Source organism: Argopecten irradians, chromosome 6 (assembly GCF_041381155.1).
Source record: "Argopecten irradians isolate NY chromosome 6, Ai_NY, whole genome shotgun sequence".
NCBI lineage: Eukaryota > Metazoa > Mollusca > Bivalvia > Pectinida > Pectinidae > Argopecten > Argopecten irradians.
This window is the reverse complement of record NC_091139.1, coordinates 6,430,077-6,456,235: the sequence shown is the minus strand read 5'-3', so window position 1 is coordinate 6,456,235 and position 26,159 is coordinate 6,430,077. Positions and strand designations below refer to the sequence as shown.

At 34.9% G+C, this 26,159-nt stretch overlaps 3 protein-coding genes across 7 annotated transcripts in view; 1 reads left to right on the top strand and 2 right to left on the bottom strand.

The window, feature by feature from the left end:
* Positions 1-2,106: 2,106 nt before the first annotated feature.
* Positions 2,107-10,557, bottom strand: LOC138324813 (ribonucleases P/MRP protein subunit POP1-like). Its single transcript, XM_069269986.1, has 9 exons — positions 10,424-10,557; positions 8,516-8,591; positions 8,018-8,202; positions 7,036-7,278; positions 6,516-6,603; positions 5,764-6,302; positions 4,662-4,887; positions 3,753-3,902; positions 2,107-3,285 (listed from the first exon to the last, which is right to left on the bottom strand). The coding sequence occupies exons 1-9, from the start codon at positions 10,424-10,426 to the stop codon at positions 2,120-2,122; spliced, it is 2,676 nt and encodes an 891-aa protein (XP_069126087.1). The 5' UTR covers positions 10,427-10,557; the 3' UTR covers positions 2,107-2,119.
* Positions 10,558-10,570: 13 nt separating this feature from the next.
* LOC138324814 (2-iminobutanoate/2-iminopropanoate deaminase-like) lies at positions 10,571-14,900 on the top strand. The gene is made up of 6 exons (XM_069269987.1): positions 10,571-10,742; positions 11,983-12,088; positions 12,735-12,789; positions 13,152-13,220; positions 14,150-14,205; positions 14,724-14,900. Exons 1-6 carry the CDS (start codon positions 10,678-10,680, stop codon positions 14,781-14,783), a joined length of 411 nt encoding a protein of 136 aa, XP_069126088.1. The 5' UTR covers positions 10,571-10,677; the 3' UTR covers positions 14,784-14,900.
* Positions 14,901-20,122: 5,222 nt separating this feature from the next.
* Positions 20,123-26,159, bottom strand: part of LOC138324812 (uncharacterized) — a 53,190-nt gene continuing 47,153 nt past the window's right edge. For 4 of the 5 annotated variants that reach the window (XM_069269982.1, XM_069269985.1, XM_069269983.1 and 1 more), the window contains one exon: positions 20,123-25,400. In XM_069269982.1, the coding sequence (XP_069126083.1) occupies positions 24,897-25,400 (504 nt within the window). In that variant the 3' untranslated portion in view covers positions 20,123-24,896. The remainder of the gene's footprint in view (positions 25,401-26,159) is intronic. The other variant, XR_011208683.1, reaches the window with a different exon arrangement.

Here is a 26,159-nt window from a genome sequence, read left to right as displayed (position 1 = left end):
TTGATTTCGGATCGACCCGAAAAATAACAACACTTTGTCGGAACCATGTCAGGATCATTTCATGCAAGTTTCAGCCAAATCGCACTATTAGAACTTGAGAAGAAGTTCAAAATGTGTTTTCAAGATGGCGGCTGTGGCGGCCATCTTGGATTTCGGATCAACCCGAAAAATAACAACACTTTGTCGGGACTGTGTCAGGATCATTTCATGCAAGTTTCAGCCAAATCGCACCGGTAGAACTTGAGAAGAAGTTCAAAATGTGTTTTCAAGATGGCGGCTGTGGCGGCCATCTTGGATTTCGGATCGACCCGAAAAATAACAACACTTTGTCGGGACCATGTCAGGATCATTTTTATGCAAGTTTCAGCCAAATCGCACTTGTAGAACTTGAGAAGAAGTTCAAAATGTGTTTTCAAGATGGCGGCTGTGGCGGCCATCTTGGATTTCGGATCGACCCAAAAAATAACAACACTTTGTCGGGACCATGTCAGGATCATTTCATGCAAGTCTCAGCCAAATCGCACTGGTAGAACTTGAGAAGAAGTTCAAAATGTGTTTTCAAGATGGTGGATGTGGCGGCCATCTTGGATTTCGGATCGACCCGAAAAATAACAACACTTTGTCGGGACCATGTCAGGATCATTTCATGTAAGTTTCAGCTCAATCCCACTGGTCAAACTTGAGAAGAAGATTGAAATGTGAAAAAGTTTACGGACGGCGGACGGCGCACGGCGGACGGCGGACGGCGGACGACGCACGGCGCACGACGACGGACGAAGCATGATGACTATAGGTCATCCTGACCCTTCGGGTCAGATGACCTAAAAATGTAATTAATTAATAATCGATTACTTGGGAGAAAATGCTTTAATCGATTATACAGCGATTAATAATCGATTACAGGTACCATTGACCTGTAATCGATTACAATCAATTACTTTACAAAAAGTAATTGAAATTACTTTCAATTACATTCGATTACATATTTAGTTGATTTATTAAATTTTATCTTCTATCACAATACTTTCAATTTTTCCTTTTTACGATTTGATAGCATCCCAAGACCAGTTATATAAAATAGTTTCATTGGATTTAGTTAAACTGCTAATTTAGTTTCAAGTTTACACCCGTCCCACATCATGCTTTTTAAACTGGTGTGTCTTAGAAACGACCATGTGCATTTTTCGTATGTGGTTAATCAATAACCTGCATTTTGCATGTTATTTACATAACAAGTAGATACATTTGTATTTTAAACCTGATTGCTAATTCTCGATTCTTCTAGTGAGAATGCGGAAATCTGCAGCAGTGTAATTTTTCTTATATTTATAATTTTCATTTACAATGCAATGCATGTTAAATATATGAAAATGAATTAAGTATATAATTTCAGGATTTTTTAAAGCAAAAATGTGACTTATGCTTCTGAGCTAAACAGATAAATCTTGGTTGACTGTACAGGTAAAAAGAACAGTTACTGGGAATATCAAACAGAATTCATTGACTTCTGATTGTTTCCTAAAACAACAAGTTCATTGGAAATCTGAGGACATACTCCCTGAAACAACTGAATTGATCTTATAATTAGTCAATGCCTGTTGACTTTTATGAAAACAATGCTTTCCATTGTTTAATACAATATGCTCTTATGCCCATGGGCACACTGGTGAAACTTAAAATTAGCTATAAAGTGTACCTGTATAGACAATTCGTTTGTATTCTTTATTTCTTTGAGCATTACAGTTCATCAGAAAACTAATTATAACAGATTTTTATAGACCAATACTAAACACTGTTACATTTATCTTCAGTTTTAGTTGAAGTACAGCAGCAGACAAGTTGAACTTTACCCTTTCTAAACTTAGTATACTGGCTGCTAAATTTAACTTAGGCAAGAGAGAAAAAGGCATAGATCATTCAAAAACAAAAGTTACAAGCAAATTAGATATAGTCTAATATTTATGTATGTGCTTGGTATCATTTTGTAACAGCTTATAACTTTTACTCCTTAATATATTCTGTAACTCTAATAATGCGAATAATACAAAAACATTTTCAGAAAAAAGAAATGCATCAGAGATGAATAGATAAGAAGACACAATATAATATGTTTAATCTTTTAATGAAGAATATGAAGGTTGGCATATCTGTACTGATATGACGTTGGGTTCCGTACAAGCACTGTACAAGGCAATTGATGTGGCACACTGTCCAACAGTTTTAACAAGCCTAGCATAGTGACAAACCCTAGGCCCCTTCCAGTCCCTACTCCCAGCATAAAGCCACCTTCCTTTATATACCCAATCACAGACCGACTGCTACTATCGATCAGGTCAACATTGATTTCCTGGACTTTAGGAAGTTCACTCTGAATAGCAGAAGAGGCTTCATTTCCATCTGTGTGAGAAATCTCCATTGAATCTGTTGGACTTTTCCCACAATTTTTGTTCACTGTTTGTTTCTTGCCTTTTTTCTTGGTTTTCTTTTCCGCTTTCTTTTCCTTTGTTGATTTATCTTTGTGCACCTTTTCCATCGGACCACCGGATTTGGGGTCAGATACAAGTTGAGCCAAATCTTCTTGTGTTGGAATGGATATGTCGGCGAATCTCTCTGGACAACCCCGGGTAACCATTGCAATCTCTACAGGTACCAGACAGTTTGGGTTTGTACTTCCGAAACTCAGAACTTGGTCATTCGTACTCAGCATGGAAACCATGTTTTTAAACAGACTTTCCTTGTTTTCATTTGTCAGCTTTTTATTTGTCGCACCACTTATAACTTTACTCATTTCCTTCAACATTGTCTTGTTTCTCAACACGTAAAAGTCACCTTCAGCTTGATTACACTCGCCTTCCATCCCTTCTTTCCTTGCCCACTGTTTTACAAGATTTCCCCAAGGGAATTGGAATGGACAGTGTATGCCCAGCTTGGTGTAGTTAGGACGCTTGGCCGGTGGTTTCTTGTTGTATGTACCCAGTAACTCGTTTTGAACTCTCCTCTCATCCTCTCTCCCTACTGCGGTATCAGGGTAGCCCTGTGGAAAGTGGAGAACTCCTTGCTCGTGAGCCAGACTTTCTGATTCCAGTAGACCACCTGCCCGTGCACATCTGTAATTAAATGCTACCCAGAATGCCATGCTCCATCCTGCTGGAATCACAATGTCCCATCCACAGCCATAACTTGGAGCTGTTCCACTTTGACCTTTAGACTTTGACCTTACCCCTGGATTCTGGATAAGAATTATGGGAATTTTCGACTCCTTTGCGCCCAATTCTAGCGGAGTTCCTGCAAAATTTTCAAAACATTTTGTTGAAAAAGTTAAAATGAAGACCATAGGATAAAAATTTGAAGAGTCATACTCGTGATAATGGAATGTACCGGTATATCCTTCGCTTTGAATATTGACATTCTCTAAATTCATCATCTATTCAAATGTAAGAAAACATTTCAAATACACAATCATGTCAAGTTCCCCAGACTATAGGATGTTAGGAACCAAACTAAAATTCCTGAGGGATTATTAGAGTGACTGAGATGGCATTCACACTGTATATATATATAGTTTACCTCGATAATTCGGACATCACTTAATCAGAATACTCACTACCCAAAAAGAACTACCATGGAACAAATTTACCTATTTACCACGTAGATGGAATCGGCTGTCTGATCAGAGGACGAAAGTGTTCGGACAATCGAGGGCCCACCTGCTAGTTTTGTATGAATGTAGTGACTGACCTTTAAAAACTTACCTGGTATCAGATGGTCAGACTTGAGCTGGTTGAGTTGATGGTCTGTCATTTTGGTTTCCTTGACAACGGATCTCAAGTTTTGGTCCCAAATGGCTGACATGGAGACGTCCGGCACAGGAGCTTCAGACATTACACTAAGGTCAGTGTCCACTGTAATCAATAATAAGTCATATTATGCAGCCTAGAAATAAACTACGTTTTGGTATCTGTGAAATAATCAAATAATTTATTAATAAATAACTGTATGACACAGCATTTTTGGATACAAATATTAACATTAATTATTATTTAGAATTTGGAATGAGTTAGGTTTTGTTATTTTCATATATGTACATGTATTTTTATCATTTGGCCACAAACCACAAACAAAGTACACAAAATGTCATGCTATACACTACACAATGTTCCACTGATAAGTACATGTACCATACATTTGTATACGTATTCGTACATATAAATTGTCTGCGTTTTGGTTTAGCAAAAAAAATATTAAAAACAACAATAACATACAATGTAAGCATAAAACTGTACCACATTCCTAAGAATATTTAAACATGAAAAAAAATTTGAAAGAAAGAAAGAATGTTAGAAAAAAAGAAAGAAAGAATGTTAGAAAGAAAGAAAGAAGAAAGAAAGAAAGAAAGAAGAAAGAAAGAATGAAAGAAAGAAAGAAAGAAAGAAAAAAAAGAAAGAAAGAAAGAAAGAAAAGAAAGAAAGAAAGAAAGAAAGAAAGAAAGAAAGAAAGAAAAGAAAGAAAGAAAAACAATTCAGCACTACATGGGGGTATTTCCATAATAGCAATATTGAGCACCAATAGGATAAAAAACAATAATATCAACATAAAACTATATCACATTGCAGTCATGTATGACAACAATGTATTAACCTCCTTCCATGTGACATCCTTACCGTCCTGATTTTCCTTTGCCTTCGTTCTGATATCAGGCATCAGTATCCTCGGATCTCTCACTGTCAAGCCCAACACCAAGTGGGGAGTTACCTCCCCTGGAGATCTGCACTTGGTGACCTCGTTCCAGAACTGTCTCTGCTGGGTATGACCAATAGCCATGTGATCCTTGCTGTAGTACTGCTGCCACCATAAGTCCTTGCTTCCTTCTGGTATGATGTCTGCTACCTGTAAAGTTATGAACAAACTTTAAATTTCAGAACAAAACATGGATACCTGCATGAACACACACCAATACACCAAGGATTTACTGTAACTGATGTTATATTTATCCCTGGACTATTTCATAGAAAAACTGGAGGCAGCGATCAGAACGGGTATTTTAGTCCTTTGATGAACAGCAAAAGAGCTATTTAACGGTACACTGTGGTTGACTGTGTGGCTTTGAAATTTGGTGTCTGTGGTCTTCCAAGGAAAGGAAATCTCTGCAGGGCTGTGATAAGTTCAGATTTTTTCTCCTGGGCTGCCTCCAGTTTTATTATGAGATAGTCCAGAGGTGGATATCATATCAGTAATAGTAACCCTGGAGTATCGAGAATGGCATGAAACATGGCTTGTACAAATAATCTCGAGCATTGAAAAAGGTTTTCTTGATCTATCTATAACTTTTTTGAGATAAAGTAGTAACACACCATTATCATATTTCCATTTGACTCAAAATCAAAGAAACCTATCAGTTGACTCCTGAATAACATAAGATCAGAGAAACTTAACTATAAGTTCCATTTAGTGGCATTAGAGAATAGTGGTATGTATTATCAGTAGTCAAGATCCAAGATGACAGCCTGTCAACCATAATTTATTTCCGTCGGCTCCAAGTTTTTGGTTTATACATATACAGACCAAATGGTACCTACATAACCAATTATGAAGGAGAAAGATCCCTTCAGCTTTCGACACTTCCTGAGAAATGGTTGTACCGTAAAATAAATGTTGAAAGACTGAAAGACAGGATAGGATATGCATACCCTAGACAACAGAGGAAACACAATTTTTCTAAAAATAGTTACTTGATGGATAGGTCAGTAGGTCAGTAGAGTTTACCTGTAGTGTTTGTGATAGAACTGCCTGTGATCCTGGACCAGTCAGACAGAATCGCACCAGACGATCCTTCAGGGACTCCATCTCTACCGCACCAACTTTCATCTTCCATGTCACGAGACTTTTCTCACTGCCAGTCTCTTGTTTTGGCAAGTTCTTTAAATTTGAACTTGGTTCTGTAGTGCTGTTTTCCAATAAATTGCAATTTTCTGAGCTGACATTCGTCTTTGCTTCATTGTTCTTCAATTGGTCAGCATTTCCATTTTCTGTATTTTCAGAAACTTCTGTATTGTTTGTTTCTGTTTCAATCTCCATTTCCCTGTCTTGAAAAGACATCTCCAGGTTCTTGCAGACCTCCCTATGACAACCAGGGTGGACCCATATCCATAACTGCCTTGTCGATGTGACATCACTTCCTGTCATAGGTTTCCATAGAAACGAGGCACAACCAATAGCCCCGAGTGGATAGCTATCACAGGAGTACAACATTGTGTGACCTTCCCTAAGCCCAGACAAGCAGCCTTTCGCGGCAAAAGTTTGACCTGGAATTGGACAAAAAGAGTATATAGTATAAAATAGTATATGTAGCCAAATACCGACCACAAATGACAATTTAAATTAGAAAACCATCTGATAACGGTGAGCTCAATCTTTTTTAATCACTATGGCTGTTCAAGACACAAAATCAATCAATCTTGCTTAAGAAATCATAGAAACTTCTTGACAGTATAAATAATAAGCCATATATATTTTACCTGTAGATTTATTGGTCATGTGACTCAAACCATCCAATAGTTGATTCTCTGGCCCTCTTAACTCTATACAGCACATGTATGAATGGTCCTGAAACAACACACCAACAATCACAATCAAAAGCATGGCAATCATTTTATTTTAATAAGGAATGATGGACTATTGATATTTCAACGTCACATCAAGGAACAAATGTGGTATAGTAACTACCAATATTTTGATAATAACATCAAGGAACACATTGGTTATTGATAAACTAACATAACATCAGGGACATGTGCTTTTAAATAAGAGTGTTCTAGTCTAAAAGAAAGGGTCATCTGCTCTTGCAGGAAGGTATGTATTCTTACGTCAAATATCTTTGAGCATAACATCATATTTCTCAAATAAAATTTCGACACAAACTAAATGCAGCAACAATAAACGCCTGATTGCAAAGACAGATAACTCTGTAATATACAAGTATGTAATAGGCACCTTTGAATATGAGTTATAAATAACCGGTTGTGGTCAATATTTTACCTGGATAAGACAGTGATGTTTAGTTGATCTGTAGCATGCCCTTTTGCTTTTATCAGTCGGCTGCAGCGGAATCTTATATCCCCACTTTTCCTCCATTTTGAATCGTTTGGCGTGCCATATGTGTGTCTCTAACCAGACATGTTTTCTCTGCCTTCTGTTGTATTCTTCCAGTAGATTTTTCGGTCGGCGACGAAACTTACGACTTGGAGGTTTCCTTCGGGTTGTTGTATTCTGGTTGGAATACTAGTGGAAAAAGTATTATAGTATTATGTTTCTTTCATTGTCGGAGGTAAGTGCAGAGTAGTGTAGTGTTACAATGTTGACCATTGTTTCATTTAACTGTTACATTCAAAACATTCTAATGCTTATACACACACTTGTCGAATTTCCATATACCATTCACCGAAATTAGCGCCCCTCCCCCTTTTTCTAGAGAAGAGTTGAAGTTATATATATACCTCCTTTCCATGGATATAACAATGATTTACAACATGTAATACCTCTAACATCAGCATTTTATCCCATATTATATGCACTTGTGAGACTTTTCCATGTGACTCACGACATAATAATGCATCTCAAAGGTTAAATGACAGGTATATGTTTACTGAAACAGATTAATGTGTCATGAGTACAGAAAGGTTTAAAATATGGCGATCTATTCGCTTACAAGTTACATTTTAGTTTACTACTAAGCGCCCCCCCCCCCCCCTTGTTACAATTATTTAAGCGCCCCGGGAACTAATTACAGTGAATACAGTAGGTACATATTAAGTTCTAGGAGTTACATTATAGCAAACACATTATATGGAAACATCTTCCATTTTTCTAACATTTCATTATTTTGTGGACTTCATCAAAAATTATTGAAATAATTTGGGTATAAGGTTTTGAAAAAGTTCAACAAACTGAACTTGACACATTTGTAATAGCTATAGCCGATGAAGTAAAAACTCATTCTTATGATTGTTCTGCGACATACTTCTTTTTTAGCTGCCTCGCGGAGTCTCCTTGGCAGTCGTTTGATGTTGTGACTGAGGGCTCGTCGTCTTAGACCTTTCGGGAGAAGCTGCATGACCAGTCGGTTTCCCCTGGACTCCCCCAGATACTTCTGCAGAGCTTTAATCTCCGATGCTCGATTCTCCACATATTCAACCACATGTATCTCTGTTAAAAAAATGTATGTTCTCTAAAAATCTGATATTTTATACAACGACATGTATAACCATATGAAAAAGCATATAAAATATTCTAATACTTGTGATTTTTAAAAACCAAATGAATCATTTGAATATTGAAAATGAATCAAAATGTATGGAAGGTATATACCAACATAATTATAATGAGCAGATATATGAAGTTTATCCTGATTCCATTTATCTATAATATAAAGGTACTAAAGTTGTGTAAACTTCTCTTAAGGCATAAGAATTCTTTTATTATTCTTAACATTTTTCATCTCATGACATCTCTCATTTACCTCTAGGTGCCTGTCGAAGTATATCATCTTCAGCCTCCCTTTTACGCTTGGTTCCTTTAAAATTCTGATAGGCCATCTGTATACAAAATTTAAACTTTAACAAATTATCTATTGCAATAAATTACATATCTATAATGAATATTGCCCATTACACAATGTTTTTGAACAAAAGGAAACAAAGAGAATAATCATAATATAGATAAAACTTTCAACATAATGTGTATTGCACCATATTAGTATTTTAAGTGTATAAATGTACAGATTGTATGATATCACTGCTATATGCCTCATAGGTAAATAATTAATTTTTATTTGTTTTCATACTAAATCCAACACTCTGATTGGCAAATTTAAACAAACTTTATGTTATCAAGTAGTCTGAAAAATTAATTGTAAGCATTGATGTAACTATTTTTTTAACTTCATAGGGTTATGAAAAAAAAATTGTTTGCAAACTTTTGTGAGAATCCTCTACTCTGATTCACACAGTTTGCAAACAAAATTTCTTTCATACTCCTATGAAGTTAAAAAATAGTAACATCAATGCTTAAGTAAAAATATAATGTATACATATGTTAAGGGAATACACAATGTAGCGGTCACCCATTCAAAAACTGGCTGCACAACCACGAAAAAACTATTATGCATGAATAGTATTATTTTGTAGCTAATTAAATTACAGTCAGTGGCCATAATACAGTACGCAAGTAAATACTAAAGCTATATATTCTTAACACCTTAACATATCTTTAATATGGAAGTTTCAAGATTCCATAATGACATGGATTTAATATGATTTACCGTCAATTAGTCCCACATTTCAGTACATGATTATGATGTCAATCACCGAATGGTGACTTTAATCAAAGGTTAATTGTTCTTTACCCACATCGTTTTGGGATCTCGAAACCTCCAGATTAATTGTTATTCCTATTGTCATTTTGCATCCTATCATAACAAGATATTTCTGCCTGTATTTCTTCTGCTGATGGCAATTAACTTGCAATAAGCATACACAAAATATTGACTTTGAGTGATAAAAAGTGGGTTTTTGACAAAACTACAGAATTTTTATACTGATTATTTCAGTCTCTTTTTATAATTGTAGGCCTAAACTAATAGCGATACGTTTTGTCAGGTTGGGCACAACCCTGCAGTCATGGGTAACACTTACCCATTTGAGTACTGAATTTCCCTGATGGCTATACACTGTAGTCAATGGAGAGCACCTAAATTGTCATCTTACAACAAAGTTAGACAACAGAAGTTGATATTTCACCCACAAAAACATAGAGTCTTAGATCGACAGTTGTAGGACATTCTAAAAATTATGACGCCCTTTTTTGATACTGATTTTTAAAACAACATTATGTGTTTTCTTTTCACAGAATTACTCATTTGGGTAACGTATTGATTAATACAAACAAGGAACTGTTACTCAAATGGGTAACTATTACCTCTACTATTACCCATGTGCAGGGTTGTGCTTAATCCCTATTGAGATTCCTCCTCTAGACTCTTTTATATTAGGATGTCTGATAGATGTCTCTCGTCGGACGAGAGACATCTATCAGACGTCCGAATATAAAAGAGTCTAGAGGAGGAATCTCAATAGGGATTAGGTTGTGCCCAACCTGTTTGTTATGATGAATTTCCTTTTTGATAATTTTACTACAGCTTTTTTTCAAGTAAAACATCTAAAATGGCGCAGATATTTCTATGTTGTCGTCTGTTTTTATACTTTAAATATTATTCTAAAACTGTTGTGAATCTTGGAGTTTTTACGTTAGCAATTGATTCATGAAGATGCTTTTAGATAGCATCAATCACTTGTGTACTGTATTATGCACTGACAGTAAGTATGTGCCTGTTCTTAACTACTACATTAAACATTTAAGAAAATATTACCATAATTTATATGCCAAATCTTCATATATGACTGTTCAAAGTACAAAACAGCGCCGACTACTTCTGCTCCACGTTTGTTCAATGGGCGCAGACATATTGGATTTTAGTGGAACTCTTCAATATTGAAAGACAAAAAAAAAGGAAAAAATTCGTCTGCAGAAGTCGTGTCGTGTCGAAGGTCGTGTTGGTTGTGGGTTTGCACAAATAGTCCCGTGACGTGTGATAGGCTTGCTCAAATATTTTTCCATATCAGAATGGCTGGAATTGTGAGAAAAATCATCCAGACTTCCAACGCTCCTGCAGCGATTGGCTCATACAGGTACTAACCTACTTTCGTCTAACCTACTTTCACTTTCAGACGCCTGTGGTTCTAGTGTATTTAATATGAATTGATAGAATCTTTCCCTACCTAGAGAGTGTGACAACGAAATCACAACCCGAGGAGTAATTCATGAACGTCTGACCCATGGCTTGCCAAGGGTTGGACATTCAGGAATTCCCCCTCGGGTTGTGATTTTTGTTTCATGCTGTAGGCCTAGTACACGCATGGAATTAGCTTGTTAGTCTTCTAACAAGCAGAATAACAAGCAGAAATCTTCACTGCACAACAGCTTTTAAACTGAACAACATGGTTGACTTTATTCAAGTGATGCATAATCAACATGTGCGCATTTATACAATTTCAGATTTACAATTTAGAAACTAATACCAGGATATTATCCGACAACACTACTGGATTGGACATGTTACAATTTTGTTGTCACACCTTCATGGGTAAGGAATGATTCTTTTTCTTCCATATGCAAAAGAAAAAGAAGAGATAATAGCCTAAAAAGAAGCATTGTCACCGCGATATGAACATTTTTCCGCCGTCTGCACATCAATATTGATGATATCGACAATGCATGCCACAGTCACACCGCATGAAGTCATGACATCACGTAATTGTCTTCAAGTTCAAAAGGTTAGTGCGGGCAATCTATCATACCCTAGGGTGACAGACAAATCTCCCACAGCTAAAACCGGTGACAAATCAGTGAACGGTGGGAGAAACAGGACGTCACAAGCTGAAGTAAAAGTTAATGTTAGAGGTATTTTGATCAATATGTCTCCAAATTGACATTCTAATATTTATTCTTGGATTAAAGTAGAAGGAGTCGGTGATAAGGTTAACAACTGGATCGATAGCTTCCTTTGTAATATAAAGCAGGATGTGACGGCTGAAGATGAAATTTTTGATTTGGAAATGAAGTTCTGCCTTACAACCCGCCTCACAAGACATACACACCTCTATACACACAGACATATTAATACTCTTTTTTCCCTAGAACTATAATGGATTGGAACTCCGTCCATACCACCAGAATAAGATGTAGATATGTGGCTTATGTAAATCATCAAACACTGTTTCAAAATAGGAATACTAAAATCAAAATTTTTGATGACTTGTTTTTCAAGAAAAGGTATTTCTGAAATATGTTAGATTACATTATACAGTATATGTTGTATTAAGACAGACTGTTTAACTCATAAGAATATCTTGTTTTAAACCTTGACAGTCAAGCAGTGCGTGTAGGCGAGACACTGTATATATCGGGACAGATTGGATTAAATCCAACATCAGGTGTAATGGTAGAAGGCGGAGTTGTCCCAGAGACACAGCAGGTAGGTCACTTGTGTCAATTCAAGTTGCATAACCATTGATTTATTATAACATGGAAATTGTTGGCATTATACTGAGTACCCAGTGTACTAGGTAGATGTGCGTAGTCTATATCGGAAAAAATACCTCCTTTTTCAAACTTGTGGCCCCTAAAAAACAATTAAAACTAGGCTACTCTTTGTAAACTACTGGAGGTATTTCAATGAAACTTGGTCGCAATAATATTTATACAGTGCAAATGTTGTGCATTATCTATATATGGGAACAATTAAGATATAGCCACCTTTTCCTTTGTTTCCTTTTCCAGATTTTATATGTTACAAGAAAATTGGGGGGGGGGGGGGTGTTAGGGGTACACATGTAATTTGGCCCCCTGATGGCATGCAGTTATATGTAGATGAAAATATAAATCTGACTTGATGATGATGAGGATGCACAAACTTTCTGTAGAACTCTTACATCGAAAGACAGTGAATATTTTGATTATAGGTAGATACCAAGTATTTAGTACTTCAAATTCAGGGGATCAGGTTGAGAGTGACAGCACAAGTGTACTGGGAAATAGGAGTAGTTTATGGTTTTACATTGTGCATGTTGTTTCTTCTTCACATTTTTTTGCTTACCTTACTGGACATGATGCTATTTCAGGTCATGAAAAATATGGGAGCCATATTGGAGGCTGCTGGGGCTTCATTTGATAATGGTAAACAAATTTATTTCCTTACATTTTGGACTCTCTTGTTTTGGTTATAGTACAATAATTTATTGTGCAAGTAAAACATTTTTGTAAACACATGTATAATAATTATCTAAGCATGTAACGTCTTTCAGTTAGCATTCATAGAAAATATGAATGCCAACTGGACAGAGGCAAATTTCATGAAGCGCGCTGCAAACTGCACTCGGTAAGGTTACATAATATAGTGTGACTGCAGTGAAAATGTTAATATAATACAATGTTACGGTACTTTAAAAAAAATCTATAAAGCACCAAAAAATATTTTGAAATATGTATCACTATCAGATTCATGATAGTTTATTCCAATATCTAATGGTTCGTTTCAGATGTCAAAGCTACAGTGATGGTTGAAGACATCAACGACTTTACAGCAGTAAACACAGAATATGCTAAACGTGAGTCAATATCTTCCTTATTTTGGCAGTTTGGCCATTTCTTAATGATATTGTATCAATATTTAGTATTGTGAACAGTTCAGTTAGTTGTATCTTCAGGTGATGTAACTTTTAATTCGCTGTCTAAGGGTATTCAGTATCATACCTTCCCTGAAACCCTACCCTAGTTTCAGGGAGAGTTACGATCATACTAAATGCCTTTGGCTAGCGAAGTTATGGCCAGTGAGTGATGTATCTTTTGACATTAGGTAATATTGTATCTCATGGATGTATATGTAGACTGGTTACAGGTGTGATTTAAAAACACAACTCTTGAAATGAGTTTCACTGCTTTATATTGGAGGATTTAAGAGCAGCAAGTATCATAATGAAGATACGCTCGATTGATTAAAATAGTCAAGTTCATGGTGTCGTTAAAGTCATTGTATGTAAATATTTAAAGGGTCACTACCTTTCCGAAACGGCTTTTATTTTTTAAATTGGGAATGTAGAAACGAGATCGATGATTTTTTAGAGTTGCAAAAGTTATCAACTTATTGTTAATACTACACTTATCATCACCTTCTGAACAATTTAATTCAAATAAATAAAATGTTAATTTTCATAACGCGGGTCGTCTTATGTTTCCCGCCGTCTTCCTATATACCTCGCGGTAGTTGATTATCATTGCACCAGAAGGCAAATTAGCGAAATGAAACCCAACTGTTATCATATATTACGTAGGATATCCTGCATAAGCTGCATGTTGTTACCTCATCTTAAGCCATCAATATATATTTTCTTATGTTATTAATGCTTTTTAGAAACATATGAATTTTGCTCTGGAGAGGGATTGGGCCTTTAAAGCTGGGGTGATTTCAATAAACCATGCCCAGTATCATGGTATAGCTTTCAAAAATCCTCCAATGTAACTTTGTTCATAATTTCAGATTTCTCAGCAAATTTCCCAGCAAGGGCTTTGGTACAGGTAGCAGCTCTTCCTCGGGTTTGTATATTTTTTCATATTTTTTTTTGTATATTTACTGTATCAGATATAGATGATCTTTAATAAATGAGTGGCAAAGTTTCATGGCATATCAAATTATTTAATGAGTTTGATAAATTTCATGTCAAAACTATATGTCATAATAGTGTTAATACACATGTGTCTTACGATATTAATGACATGGCTGGACAGGCCAGTTACAGTATGTGATAAGGCCAAAAAAAATGTCTGTTTAGGGTTACCCGACCAATCCTAATTTTTAACCCCGACCCTAATTTTTTTTCCCACTTTTCTTCGAAAAAAATTTAAAAGTCTGGATTTTGATCTCAGACTCTGGTTCTGGCCATTTCTTTAAAGTGAAAGACACTAAAAAAATTTTTTTTTTTTTAAAATCTAGACCCTATTTTTTTGCCATTTTAACGCTAAACAGATATTTTTGTTTGGGGTTTATGTTGATTTATTAGTTGCATCACTTACTGGTCTGCTGTGTCAATTGTACCATTTTTCTCATGCTGCAGGGAGCCAAGGTAGAAATAGATGCCATTGCGGTGGTAGGAACCATCACAGACGAGAAATAATGCCGCCAGACGCCAGACTTATCAAACCATCGCTGTGAGGGACACCTGTCACCCCTGTTTATCTGTGTACATTTGTTATATATATGGTATACTAATACACTAATACTGTTACATATACACATGTGTTATTTATTTATTTTTTTAGATTATTCTTTAGGAGCATTTATATATATTAAGATATGAATACCGTACTCGACCCAATAAGCGCCCAAAAAGGGGGAGGAGTGCTTGTAGGGACATGGGCACTTATTGGGTCAAAAACGGTATTTGATTTGTTACTAACATGCTGATAAATTAATAATTATGTCATAGTGAATTATCTATCATGATCATATACTTCAGTAAAACGTGGTTATAACAGACCGCTGGGGACCAGAGAAATTACTTCATTGAAACCTAGTTCATTATAAACATGTTTCAAATAATCGTGACGGGGAATGAGGGTTTGGGTTTTATTAGTTTAATATCCTCTGTGATCATGTAAGGATATGACGGGTTTGTTGGTGTTGGAAAGCCGGAGTACCCGGAGAAAAACTACCAACCAGCAGTCAGTACCTGGCAACTGCCAAACATGGAATTCAAACTCGTGACTTAGAGGTTGGAGGCTTTTGGTAATATGTCGACACATCATAACCAGTCGGCGCCGTGGCCGATGACAGGGAATGAAAATTAGTATGTTATAGCCATGAACTTGTTGTAAGCGTGCCTCCTTGAAAAATGTTTTACTTTATAATTACATTTGGTAATAACAGATGGAGAAGGCCCAACGTCATTCCTGTAAATCAACTTCTTTCGTGGCAACTTAATTTCACATTTTCACAGGGACTTATTTCGCATTTACAGGTGAAATGCACGATACTACACATCCTTTAATGTTAAGCTTTCATTGTTTTCTATTTTGAAATCGTGAGCAGCCATTTTGAAATCCACTCAGCAGCCATTTTCAATTTGATTAGCCCCAATTACTACACAACATATCTAGCTGGTATCAAATTCTTAGAATCCTATCCAATTTCAGAAAATACTCCATTTCTTATCATTATAATTGTACAAAAGAAACATAGACAGACAGAAAACCTTATTACTATGGGGCACCTGAATTTTGATGTGGGGCCCTAATAATCCCCTAGCTAGCTACCATCACATAGATGTAGGTAAATCAATTAACCCCGAAGATGCAGAGAAATTCCATTCTGATTAATAAGCGCATTAGACATGTACGTAAGCCAGACGTCCAGACATTTCCTTTTGTCTTATAATAATTGGTATGAAAACACTCGAGAGGTTCCGAGAGGGATATTCGACAAGGAAAATGGAAGGAAGTGGATTCCGAAAGGGATACTCGATATTTTTCACGGACATGTGACGCTGTTAAACCAATTACAGGTACTGCTATACATGAGGAAAATAATGTAAAAAAGTGCCTGCATGTTACATATATTTATAATAGGGCTTTCTCATGCTGCACATGTTTATTTTGGACCTTCTACCTCAAATCACACCTAAATACTTAGTTCAGGACCATTTATCACTTGGTTTTTTAGTAGAACATTTGTATTTGTATGTAATCTTGTCTTTTTTTTTCATTTGTTTTTCATGCAGTTCCGAAAGTTACCCCTGAAGGGCAAGTTTGCTAGCCAAAGGTATTCAGTCCAAAAATGTTCGATGCCCTCTCTGCAGGGAGAGCATCGGACTGAATACTCTTGGCTAGCAAAGTTTTCCTGAAGGCACATTATATTTTTTGATACAGAAGTAATAGCATATATGCATACATGTAGATATAATAATAATTTACATGCAACATTTTTTACAGAGATTGTTTATGTTTAATGATATATATGTGCAATGTATTAAATAAGCACTCAGCATTAGAATTTTTACACATGCTATGGATCTCCTATTGTCATAGTTTACCAAATTTATTGTGTTGTTTATAAATTGATATTCAGACTTCATCATGTATGTACATGGAAATATCAGGAATATCAGACTTTTTAATGACAAATAACCTAACGGTACCTATAACTGTGACATAGAGCCATTTACCCCAGGTATCACATGATCCTCCTGATATCATGTAATATTTTTACATATATGACCTAGAGTTTTTTCATTGGTTGTGAGTTCATTGCGACGTCATGAATTGGATTGCGTATTCTGGCATTATTGTATGGTATTTAAGAACCTGTGTATACCAGCCAAATATGCTGGACCTAGTGACATCCGGTTTAGACAATTTACACTGTATACAGGTATACATGTATACATATAGTTATCTTGTGGAGAGGGCATATGTAGGCTTTACCTGCTGCAAATTGAATATTTAATTAGATATTTTGAAATGAAACATAACTACCTCACTGTATTAAGAATTACACAAACACTAATACATAAACTGTACATGTGTAATTTCTTGCCTATTACCCACACCGGCATATAGCAAATTCATGCATTTATCTATGATTTTGTAAAATAAACTCCAGATAACTTGCATCGGCAGATGATTGCCAGCGGGTTATATGTCGATGTAATACTTGGAAGTACAGTACATATGTAGTGTGAACTAATAGCATGCGAGTCTATCAGTTAAATTGATTTCATTTAGAAAGGGGAATGTGGTTTTTTTTTTTAAGATATCCAAAGTTATCAATAGCATGTTTTTTTGTTTGAAAATAAGAAATAAATAACTTATATGAAATAGTAAATAGTAAGAGGGTTACATGAGCTATTTTCTATATAATTGAAATAGTTTACAACATATAGCCCGCATTTTTTTCAAATTTGGTAATAGTTTCCACAGATAGCCTGCATCAGCAGATAGCCCGCATTAGGCATCTTTTGATGTAAAAAATTGTATAGCCCACGGGCAATACACAGGAAATGATGGTAAACAGATTAAGGATATCGTATACAAGCAGATGTACATCCCACATTATATTTGCAAATAAACACTTTTAATATTTTTCCTTTTATTTGTGCATTATCATTTTGCCAATACATGTATATACCTAATAAGTGCCCAGGGCACTTAAAAAATTTAAATGAATAAGGTGTTGTTTAATAAAACTAAAGTTGAACTAGTCTTTTAACCAAAACCTCAATTTTAAATGACACTGATAGATATTTTAATGTCTATACATGGTAATGTGGAGAAGAAGATTTTTGAAATTTTAGTCAATTTTACCCCCTTGGGCCCCTCCCACAGTCCCCTGGGAAGGGGTCATATACTTCACAATTTTGATTGGCCTTATGCCTTAGAAGGTTTGTGCAACATTTCATTGAAATTGCTTCAGTGGTTTTGGAGAAGTCGAAAATGTAAATAGTTTAACGGACATGTTGTTTATAAATTGATATTCAGACTTCATCATGTATGTACATGGAAATATCAGGAATATCAACTTTTTAATGATAAATAACCTAACGGTACCTATAACTGTGACATAGAGCCATTTACCCCAGGTATCACATGATCCTCCTGATATCATGTAATATTTTTACATATATGACCTAGAGTTTTTTCATTGGTTGTAAATTCATTGTGACGTCATAAATTGGATTGCATATTTTGGCATTATTGTAAGTGGTATTTAAGAACCTGTGTATACCAGCCAAATATGCTGGACCTAGTGACATCCGGTTTAGACAATTTACACTGTATACAGGTATACATGTATACATATAGTTATCTTGTGGAGAGGGCATATGTAGGCTTTACCTGCTGCAAATTGAATATTTAATTAGATATTTTGAAATGAAACATAACTACCTCACTGTATTAAGAATTACACAAACACTAATACATAAACTGTACATGTGTAATTTCTTGCCTATTACCCACACCGGCATATAGCAATTCATGCATTTATCTATGATTTTGTAAAATAAACTCCAGATAACTTGCATCGGCAGATGATTGCCAGCGGGTTATATGTCAATGTAATACTTGGAAGTACAGTACATATGTAGTGTGAACTAATAGCATGCGAGTCTATCAGTTAAATTGATTTCATTTAGACCCTGAATGTGGTGGTTTTTTTTTAAAGATATCCAAAGTTATCAATAGCATGTTTTTTTGTTTGGAAATAAGAAATAAATAACTTATATGAAAATAGTAAATAGTAAGAGCTATTTTCTGTATAATTGAAATAGTTTACAATATATAGCCCGCATTTTTTTCAAATTTGGTAATAGTTTCCACAGATAGCCTGCATCAGCAGATAGCCCGCATTAGGCATCTTTTGATGTAAAAAATTGTAAACAGACGGGCATCTTTTGATGTAAAAAATTGTAAACAGATTAAGGATATCGTATACAAGCAGATGTACATCTCACATTATATTTGCAAATAAACACTTTTAATATTTTTCCTTTTATTTGTGCATTATCATTTTGCCAATACATGTATATACCTAATAAGTGCCCAGGGCACTTAGAGTATTTAAATGAATAAGGGGTTGTTTAATAAAACTAAAGTTGAACAAGTCTATTAACCAAAACCTCAATTTTAAATGACACTGATAGATATTTTAATGTCTATACATGGTAATGTGGAGAAGAAGATTTTTGAAATTTTAGTCAATTTTACCCCTTTGGGCCCCTCCCACAGTCCCCTGGGAAAGGGTCATATAGTTCACAATTTTGATTGGCCTTATGCCTTAGAAGGTTTGTGCAACATTTCATTGAAATTGCTTCAGTGGTTTTGGATAAGTCAAAAATGTAAATAGTTTACGGACATACAACGGACGATGCACGACGGACGACAACGGACAAAAGGCGATTAGAAAAGCTAGATTACTTGAGACTTCATCCAAGATGACCTACCGTATTTTCCGGAGTATAAGCCGCTACTTTTTTCCCTGAAAATCGGTAGTGCGGCTTATACATCAGTGTGGCTTATCCGTGGACGAAAAACCAAAATCTGACCATGTTTTTGCATGATTACGTCGTGATTCACATGTGAAAATCGTTAGTTTTACTTGCCAGTTTTGTTAAGTTATACATCAACCAAATCACTGTAAAAAGTATTTAAAAGATAAAATATGCAATGAAAATATATTAAAGATGAAAATAATTACATATCAGATGCATGTTCATCGTAAAATTTTAATTCAAAATTGTTTATCACAACATGCTTTGTAAATTTACATCGAAAATCACTAAAATGTTTACGATATAATATTGATGAAAATAATAAAGATAAAAATATACGTACAATACTCGGAAATCGGCCGACTGAAGTGTGGTTGTTTACAGTCACAACAAAATGCTGGCGGACTGATTTCGCTATCGATTTGCTGCAGGATTGTTACCAAGAAAATAAAAATTAAGAAACAAATTAATTCTACAATAAGACATTTTATTGAAATCCTTTCAACATCGTATAAAACAGTCTACACCATGATACGGTTCTATCACAGTACGAAAGCATGTAAAACATAGTCACTACAGTAAAGTACTATCAGTCACTAACGGATGGCTGTTACAACCAAGGACACCATGCTTTATGATGATGATGATAGGTTTGTTCTAAACAATTTCATTTCTTTACAATTGTGAATGATTTAGACGTCAACATCTGCAGAACTAAAAATAAGTACACAGTATAGCTCACAGGGACCTGGCACAAAAATTTTTAACCAACAGTGTACATATATATATTATAGTTTATAATATATATGTAGACTGTTAGTTAAAAAAAATCGTGCCAGGTCCCTGTGGTATAGCTCACCTCCCTCCATCTTGCATGTATGACTTGAGAATTTCTGTTTATTTTAAGTTAAAAAAAATAATGCTAAATTTTCAGAAATTATAAGAAAATAAGACAGAAAAATTATCATGAAATTAATAAAAAGATGTAAACTGACGACAATATATTATATATCTATGGGTACTACAAAAATAATGAAGGGAGGTAACTCTCTTGTCATACTTATACAAAATATATATGTTATAATGATACATTATTAACAATGCAGTATTTATGCAAATGTTTTGACAAGGTGTATTTTTGGCCCTTATTAATGTTGTAAATAATTAAAAATGCTGATGTAGATAAATATACTATTCGTACATTTCCATTTCACTTTTAGCAAGCGTCTACCAGTATGTCAAAAAATCACATTACTTGTACGTACTGGCCACATTTTTTATGATGAAAATTAGAAAAAATAAATATACTGAAGTTTGTAAGCTTTATAACAGTTATGTTTTGCATTTTGTAATTTTTGCTTTACTTTCACACATCAACTTTGCAACTTTCTGATTATCATTTTTTTCATAATACACAAAACATACTGTTGTTTAAAGAAATTTCGGCGTAATTCACTTCAAATTTTTTAAAGGTATAATGAGTAAAAGTCTATCTCACAAAAATAATGTGTGTAGGGATTTCATCATTTATTGTAGTTAACACATTTTTATCATAAATACAAAGGATGGCATACAATACTATTATCCAATGTACCGTATTTGACCAAATAAGCACAGAGGAGCTACAAATAATGAAGGAAATAAAAGGTGTATAATATGACCAAATTTGGACTATCCTTTCACAAAAATATTGAACAAAGTAAGTCATAAATAAATTTGCAAAAGAAATCAAATAAAGAAACTTGGTTTTCATATTTTCGGTCTGCATTTTAATTAAAAAAATAATTTGAGGTTATAGTAATATTGATGCTTCAAAAAGGGAAGAGGGCAGCTTATAGGGATCGGGGTGCTTACTGGGTCGATTACGGTATATCATATTATCTACAAGAATTCATACAACATATACACATGAATTAATATGGTTTACAAAATTTTATTATATGTAAATGTGAAGTGTTCCTCAGCTTTCTACAATTGTTTCAGAGGTAGAGTTCACTCTCGACAGATTCACAACAAAAGTAGTTTTTTTCAAAATGAAAATGAAAAAACAATGTTCACAGATACAAATGATAACAACAAAAAGTGAGAGTATTTGATTTGTTTTGGAAAGCAACAAGTCAGATACAAACCAGCATTAATGCAGGCTGCATTATTTGCAAACTGCAAAATAGCATACCAGAGCAACCAGCTAATGCCATTACCATAGCAACCGTGATATTTTGAGATTTTTGAGTGCTTTACATATATACATATTGAAATATTGCCCAATCATTCTTAATGATCCATAAAAAGATAATTACCATCTTCAAAAGGTTTGGGAGTACAAAGATAAAGAAAGTCAACTTATTTTTATGATTTTAACCAACATTACAAGATTCCATGGTCTTATTAGTTTAACATCCTATTAACAACCAGGGTCATGCAAGGACATGCCAGGTTTGTTGGTGGAGAAAAGCCAGAGTAACTTGAGAAAAGCCACTGACCGCAACTGCCCCACATGGGATTTGAACTCGCAACCCAGAGGTCGGGGCTTGTGGTAAATGTTGAGATATCATAACCACACGGCCACTGCTGCCCCCAATCTAATTAAAATTAGAACTTCTATGTCGCTCTCTGTACCGGCGGACGGTATGGAGAGCGACATAGAAGTTCTAATTTTAATTAGATTGCTGCTGCCCCAACAGAAGATTCCAACATATTGTCTTTATATACGGCTGGCTTATCTAAAATAATGTAACCACACAGCATCAGTTATAATGGTTTGATACCAGCTCATTCAATATAGGTACATCAAAATTTATGTAGCAACCTTACCAGATAGCTGGCAGACAACTGATATTATGATTTGAGCAGACATCTTGATGGATCCACATAATAACTGAGAATGGCACGGATTACAGGCCTTTCTTACATGTTACGTAAAGAAGCCATCAATTTCTCCTTCATTGAGTGTTTTAATAGCTTTAAGTAATCCGGTGATACTATAAATTTTAGAGTGACTTCCTAAAAATTCTATAGATAAGAATATAATATTCAATGCTACAATAAGATAAAACTTACAAATATAACTTCACATATAATTATGTTGTAAAGTTGTAAAGCCTTTATAGCGGCCTCAATAAAAGAACTCAGAAAGATCTATTTCTCGATCGGAACTGTAACTTTTTGGAATGAACTGCCAGAACATGTAGTATCATCAGCTAATTAGTATTAACTCGTTTCAGAATAAATTAGATAGTCATTAGAAAAATCAGAAATTTTTTTTGATTACGAAACAACATCATAGAAAACCATAATTTTGTATAAGGTTTTATATATTATTTATGTATTTTACTTATGTACCTATACAAGTCTGGTATAGAGGGTATAATATAGTCCTGAACCAGAGTAAATCTTAGTTGAAAATACAACAACAGACAAAGATCCATATACAACAAAATGTAAATGTGACCTTGAAATGGACGTTACAGACACAAAACTTAAAAAATCACAATGTAAACGTGAACAACATACTCAAAACTGAGTACAAGTTTTATGTCAACTCAAAACAGACATATGGCAGATTGAAAAACGGAGCACACAAAAATGTGGACAATTAAACCTTTACAGTCGTGATATTTATGAGTGTAGACTTGTTGACAGATCTAGTACCTTGTAACACAAATGCTTGCACCACATGTAAATAATTAGATCTAAACTTCAGGTACAGACATATCATTTAACACTATAAAAAGACAATATTCTTAGTATTACACGCTACACTATATTAAAAAGAGGTCTTTTTGTATGTACATATATATTACATACAATTTTGGCATATTCATCCACAAATAAGCCCCTATGATCAAAGAAGGCCTAGTCAACAAACAAACCTGAGCAAGACCTTGTTAACCGTTATGCCTTGTCAACAGATAAGCTCCTATCATCAAAGAAGCCTCTCAAGAAGCCCTTATCAACGAATAAGCCATATCAACAAATAAGTTTTGTCTCAAAATGAGCTCTCTTAACAAATAAGCCTCTTATGAACAAACCCTTGTCAACAAACAATCTATTGTCATTATAAATAATCACACAGTGATTTATAAGCTGTGAAGCTTTTATACAAGAAGGCTTATTTCATGTACTAAATGATAACTCATGGCTGAAAATGTACAACCTATTACATACACAACATAATTATAGACACATATAGTTTACACAAATCAATGAAACAAAACTGAGGAATGCTTTCTCTATATTAATTATAATCTATATATTCAAAGTTTGCAATATGGAAAAATACCAATGAAAAGTTCATCACTCATCAAAGTTTATTTCATATTTCTGTATACATATCTAATTTTACACGAATGAAAGATAAATCAGAATTTCTAACATGCAGAGAATAAACAATATTCCAACCTTTCCCATGATTGGCATTTGACTATTTTTTCTGTGCTTTCCATAGTACAGAGTTATCTGCCCTTGGGAATAGGTATAAATTGTGACATCATTATTTTGTGTGCTAAATTCATGTTGTATTCTCTTAAAAATATGATGTTATGCTCGTAAACATATGACATCACAATCAATTCCTACCCACAAGGGCAGATAACTATGTAATATGCAAATATGGAATAATTAAACACATCATGATCAGTAAGTAATAAATATACATCATACATACTTCTTAATCTACATTATCCAAAGACTATCCTAGAAAAGGTTGCAAAATTCGCTCACTTTCTGTGTGTTCAAAGTTCTGTTGTTGTATACCTCACTAACCATTGAATTGGGTTTACTACTAAATGACCTGCACATCACAAAAACTAAATTTCTGAGGCATGTATTTTTTCACAATTTGTTCATGGACCTGTATTCTGGCAAAATTTGTTCATAGGCCTGTATTCTGGCAAAATTTGGTCATGGGCCTGTATTCTGGCAAATTTGTTCAAGGGCCTGTATTCTTGCAAAATTTGTTCATGGGCCTGTATTCTGACACAATTTGTTCAAGGGCCTGTATTCTGGAAAATTTACGATCCCAACTCTTTCTTTGAGAAATATATTTGTTCAACATTTTGAAGGTATTTTTTGAAAGACTTAACATGGCATCTTATTTTTTCTCTTTCTAACATAATTACATTTTACTACACTCATATACATGTACTCACAAGAATTTATACACATACAAATATACAGCTACGATCCTTTCTGCGTACATATCACCACTTAGAGTTACGCTGCAGTATTACTGTCTGTTAACTTCTATGAAATGGTCGGGTGTGTACTTGTATAGGACTCTACCGAGCCCTGAATCATTGGTTTATACAGTGAATCCCCTGAACTATCCGCAAATGTTGGCCGTCGATAACTATCGTCCACACTACACGACTGACCACCACTCTGGTCGGGATGACCCCTAATGTGGTCAGGTGTCTGATTTGGCTCACTTTGTGGACACGTCTGTCCGGAGTCAAACGTCTGACCAGTGTCACTCGACAACCCGGAGCCTATCCCACTGGTGACTTCAGAGTTCAACGTACTGTTGTCATTTTGTTTGTAGACATTATTTTTCACAGAACTGGAATGTTGGGTTGTATCTGGTTGTATAAGGGGTGTTTTAGAAGGCTCTGTCTTTCGGATCTGAAGGTTGGAGAAGTCTTTCTGGGGTAGTAACGCGACCTTGGTAGGATCTCCATCAGACGAGTACTTGCCGCTGTCCACCACCACATTAGGGCCTATACTGTTTCCTTGAAACTGACCACTTGTCTAAAACAAAGAATAAATGATTTTAACTTTTCCTGGAGAATGATACCTACTTTCTGATAAATACAATCAAACCTGTTAATAAAGGACACCTCTATATAAAGGTCACCTGTCTACAAAGGGCACCTCTATAAAAAGGCGACCTGTCTATAAAGGACACCTCTATATAAAGGCCACCTGTCTACAAACGACACCTCTGTATAAAGGACACCTGTCTATAAAGACCACCTCTATATAAAGGTCACATGTCTACAAAGGACACCTCTTTATAAAGGACACCTGTCTATAAAGGACCGACTCATCAACCCCATTTGGTGCAATTTACTACATAATTGACCTCTAAATAAAGGACACCTGTCTATAAAGGACAACTCTATATAAAGGACACCTATCTATAAAGGACCGACTCATCAACCCCATTTGGTGCAATTTACTACATAATTGACCTCTAAATAAAGGACAACTGTCTATAAAGGACATTTTTGCTATGTCCCTTTGTGATCTTGACTGAAGTAGTAGCAATATCTATTTTAACACATTTGACCACTTTGACCTCCAAAAAAATGTTAAGATCTTTCATTTACTGTAATCCAACTTTTTTTCGCGGCTATTTCATTTTACAATTTTTGTTTCAAAATATTTTCGTGGGGATTTAGTTTTGCAGATTAAAATTAAAAGGAAATATTCTTCAATTTAATAGGGCAAGAACTGTCGAAGATGTCAATTCACAGAGATAAACTTCCATGAATTTACTATGATGCG

Bases quoted from the DNA above. Each gene is read 5' to 3' on its own strand.
- LOC138324813 (XM_069269986.1), bottom strand. The intron at 3,903-4,661 runs GTAAGGATGTCA...TATTGATTACAG, and splicing joins GGCAAAGGAAAATCAGGACG to TGGACACTGACCTTAGTGTA. The intron at 3,286-3,752 runs GTAAGTTTTTAA...AAAATTTTGCAG, and splicing joins GTCTGACCATCTGATACCAG to GAACTCCGCTAGAATTGGGC.
- LOC138324814 (XM_069269987.1), top strand. From the start codon at position 10,678: ATGGCTGGAATTGTGAGAAAAATCATCCAGACTTCCAACGCTCCTGCA. The intron at 10,743-11,982 runs GTACTAACCTAC...AAACCTTGACAG, and splicing joins GCAGCGATTGGCTCATACAG to TCAAGCAGTGCGTGTAGGCG. The intron at 12,089-12,734 runs GTAGGTCACTTG...ATGCTATTTCAG, and splicing joins TTGTCCCAGAGACACAGCAG to GTCATGAAAAATATGGGAGC.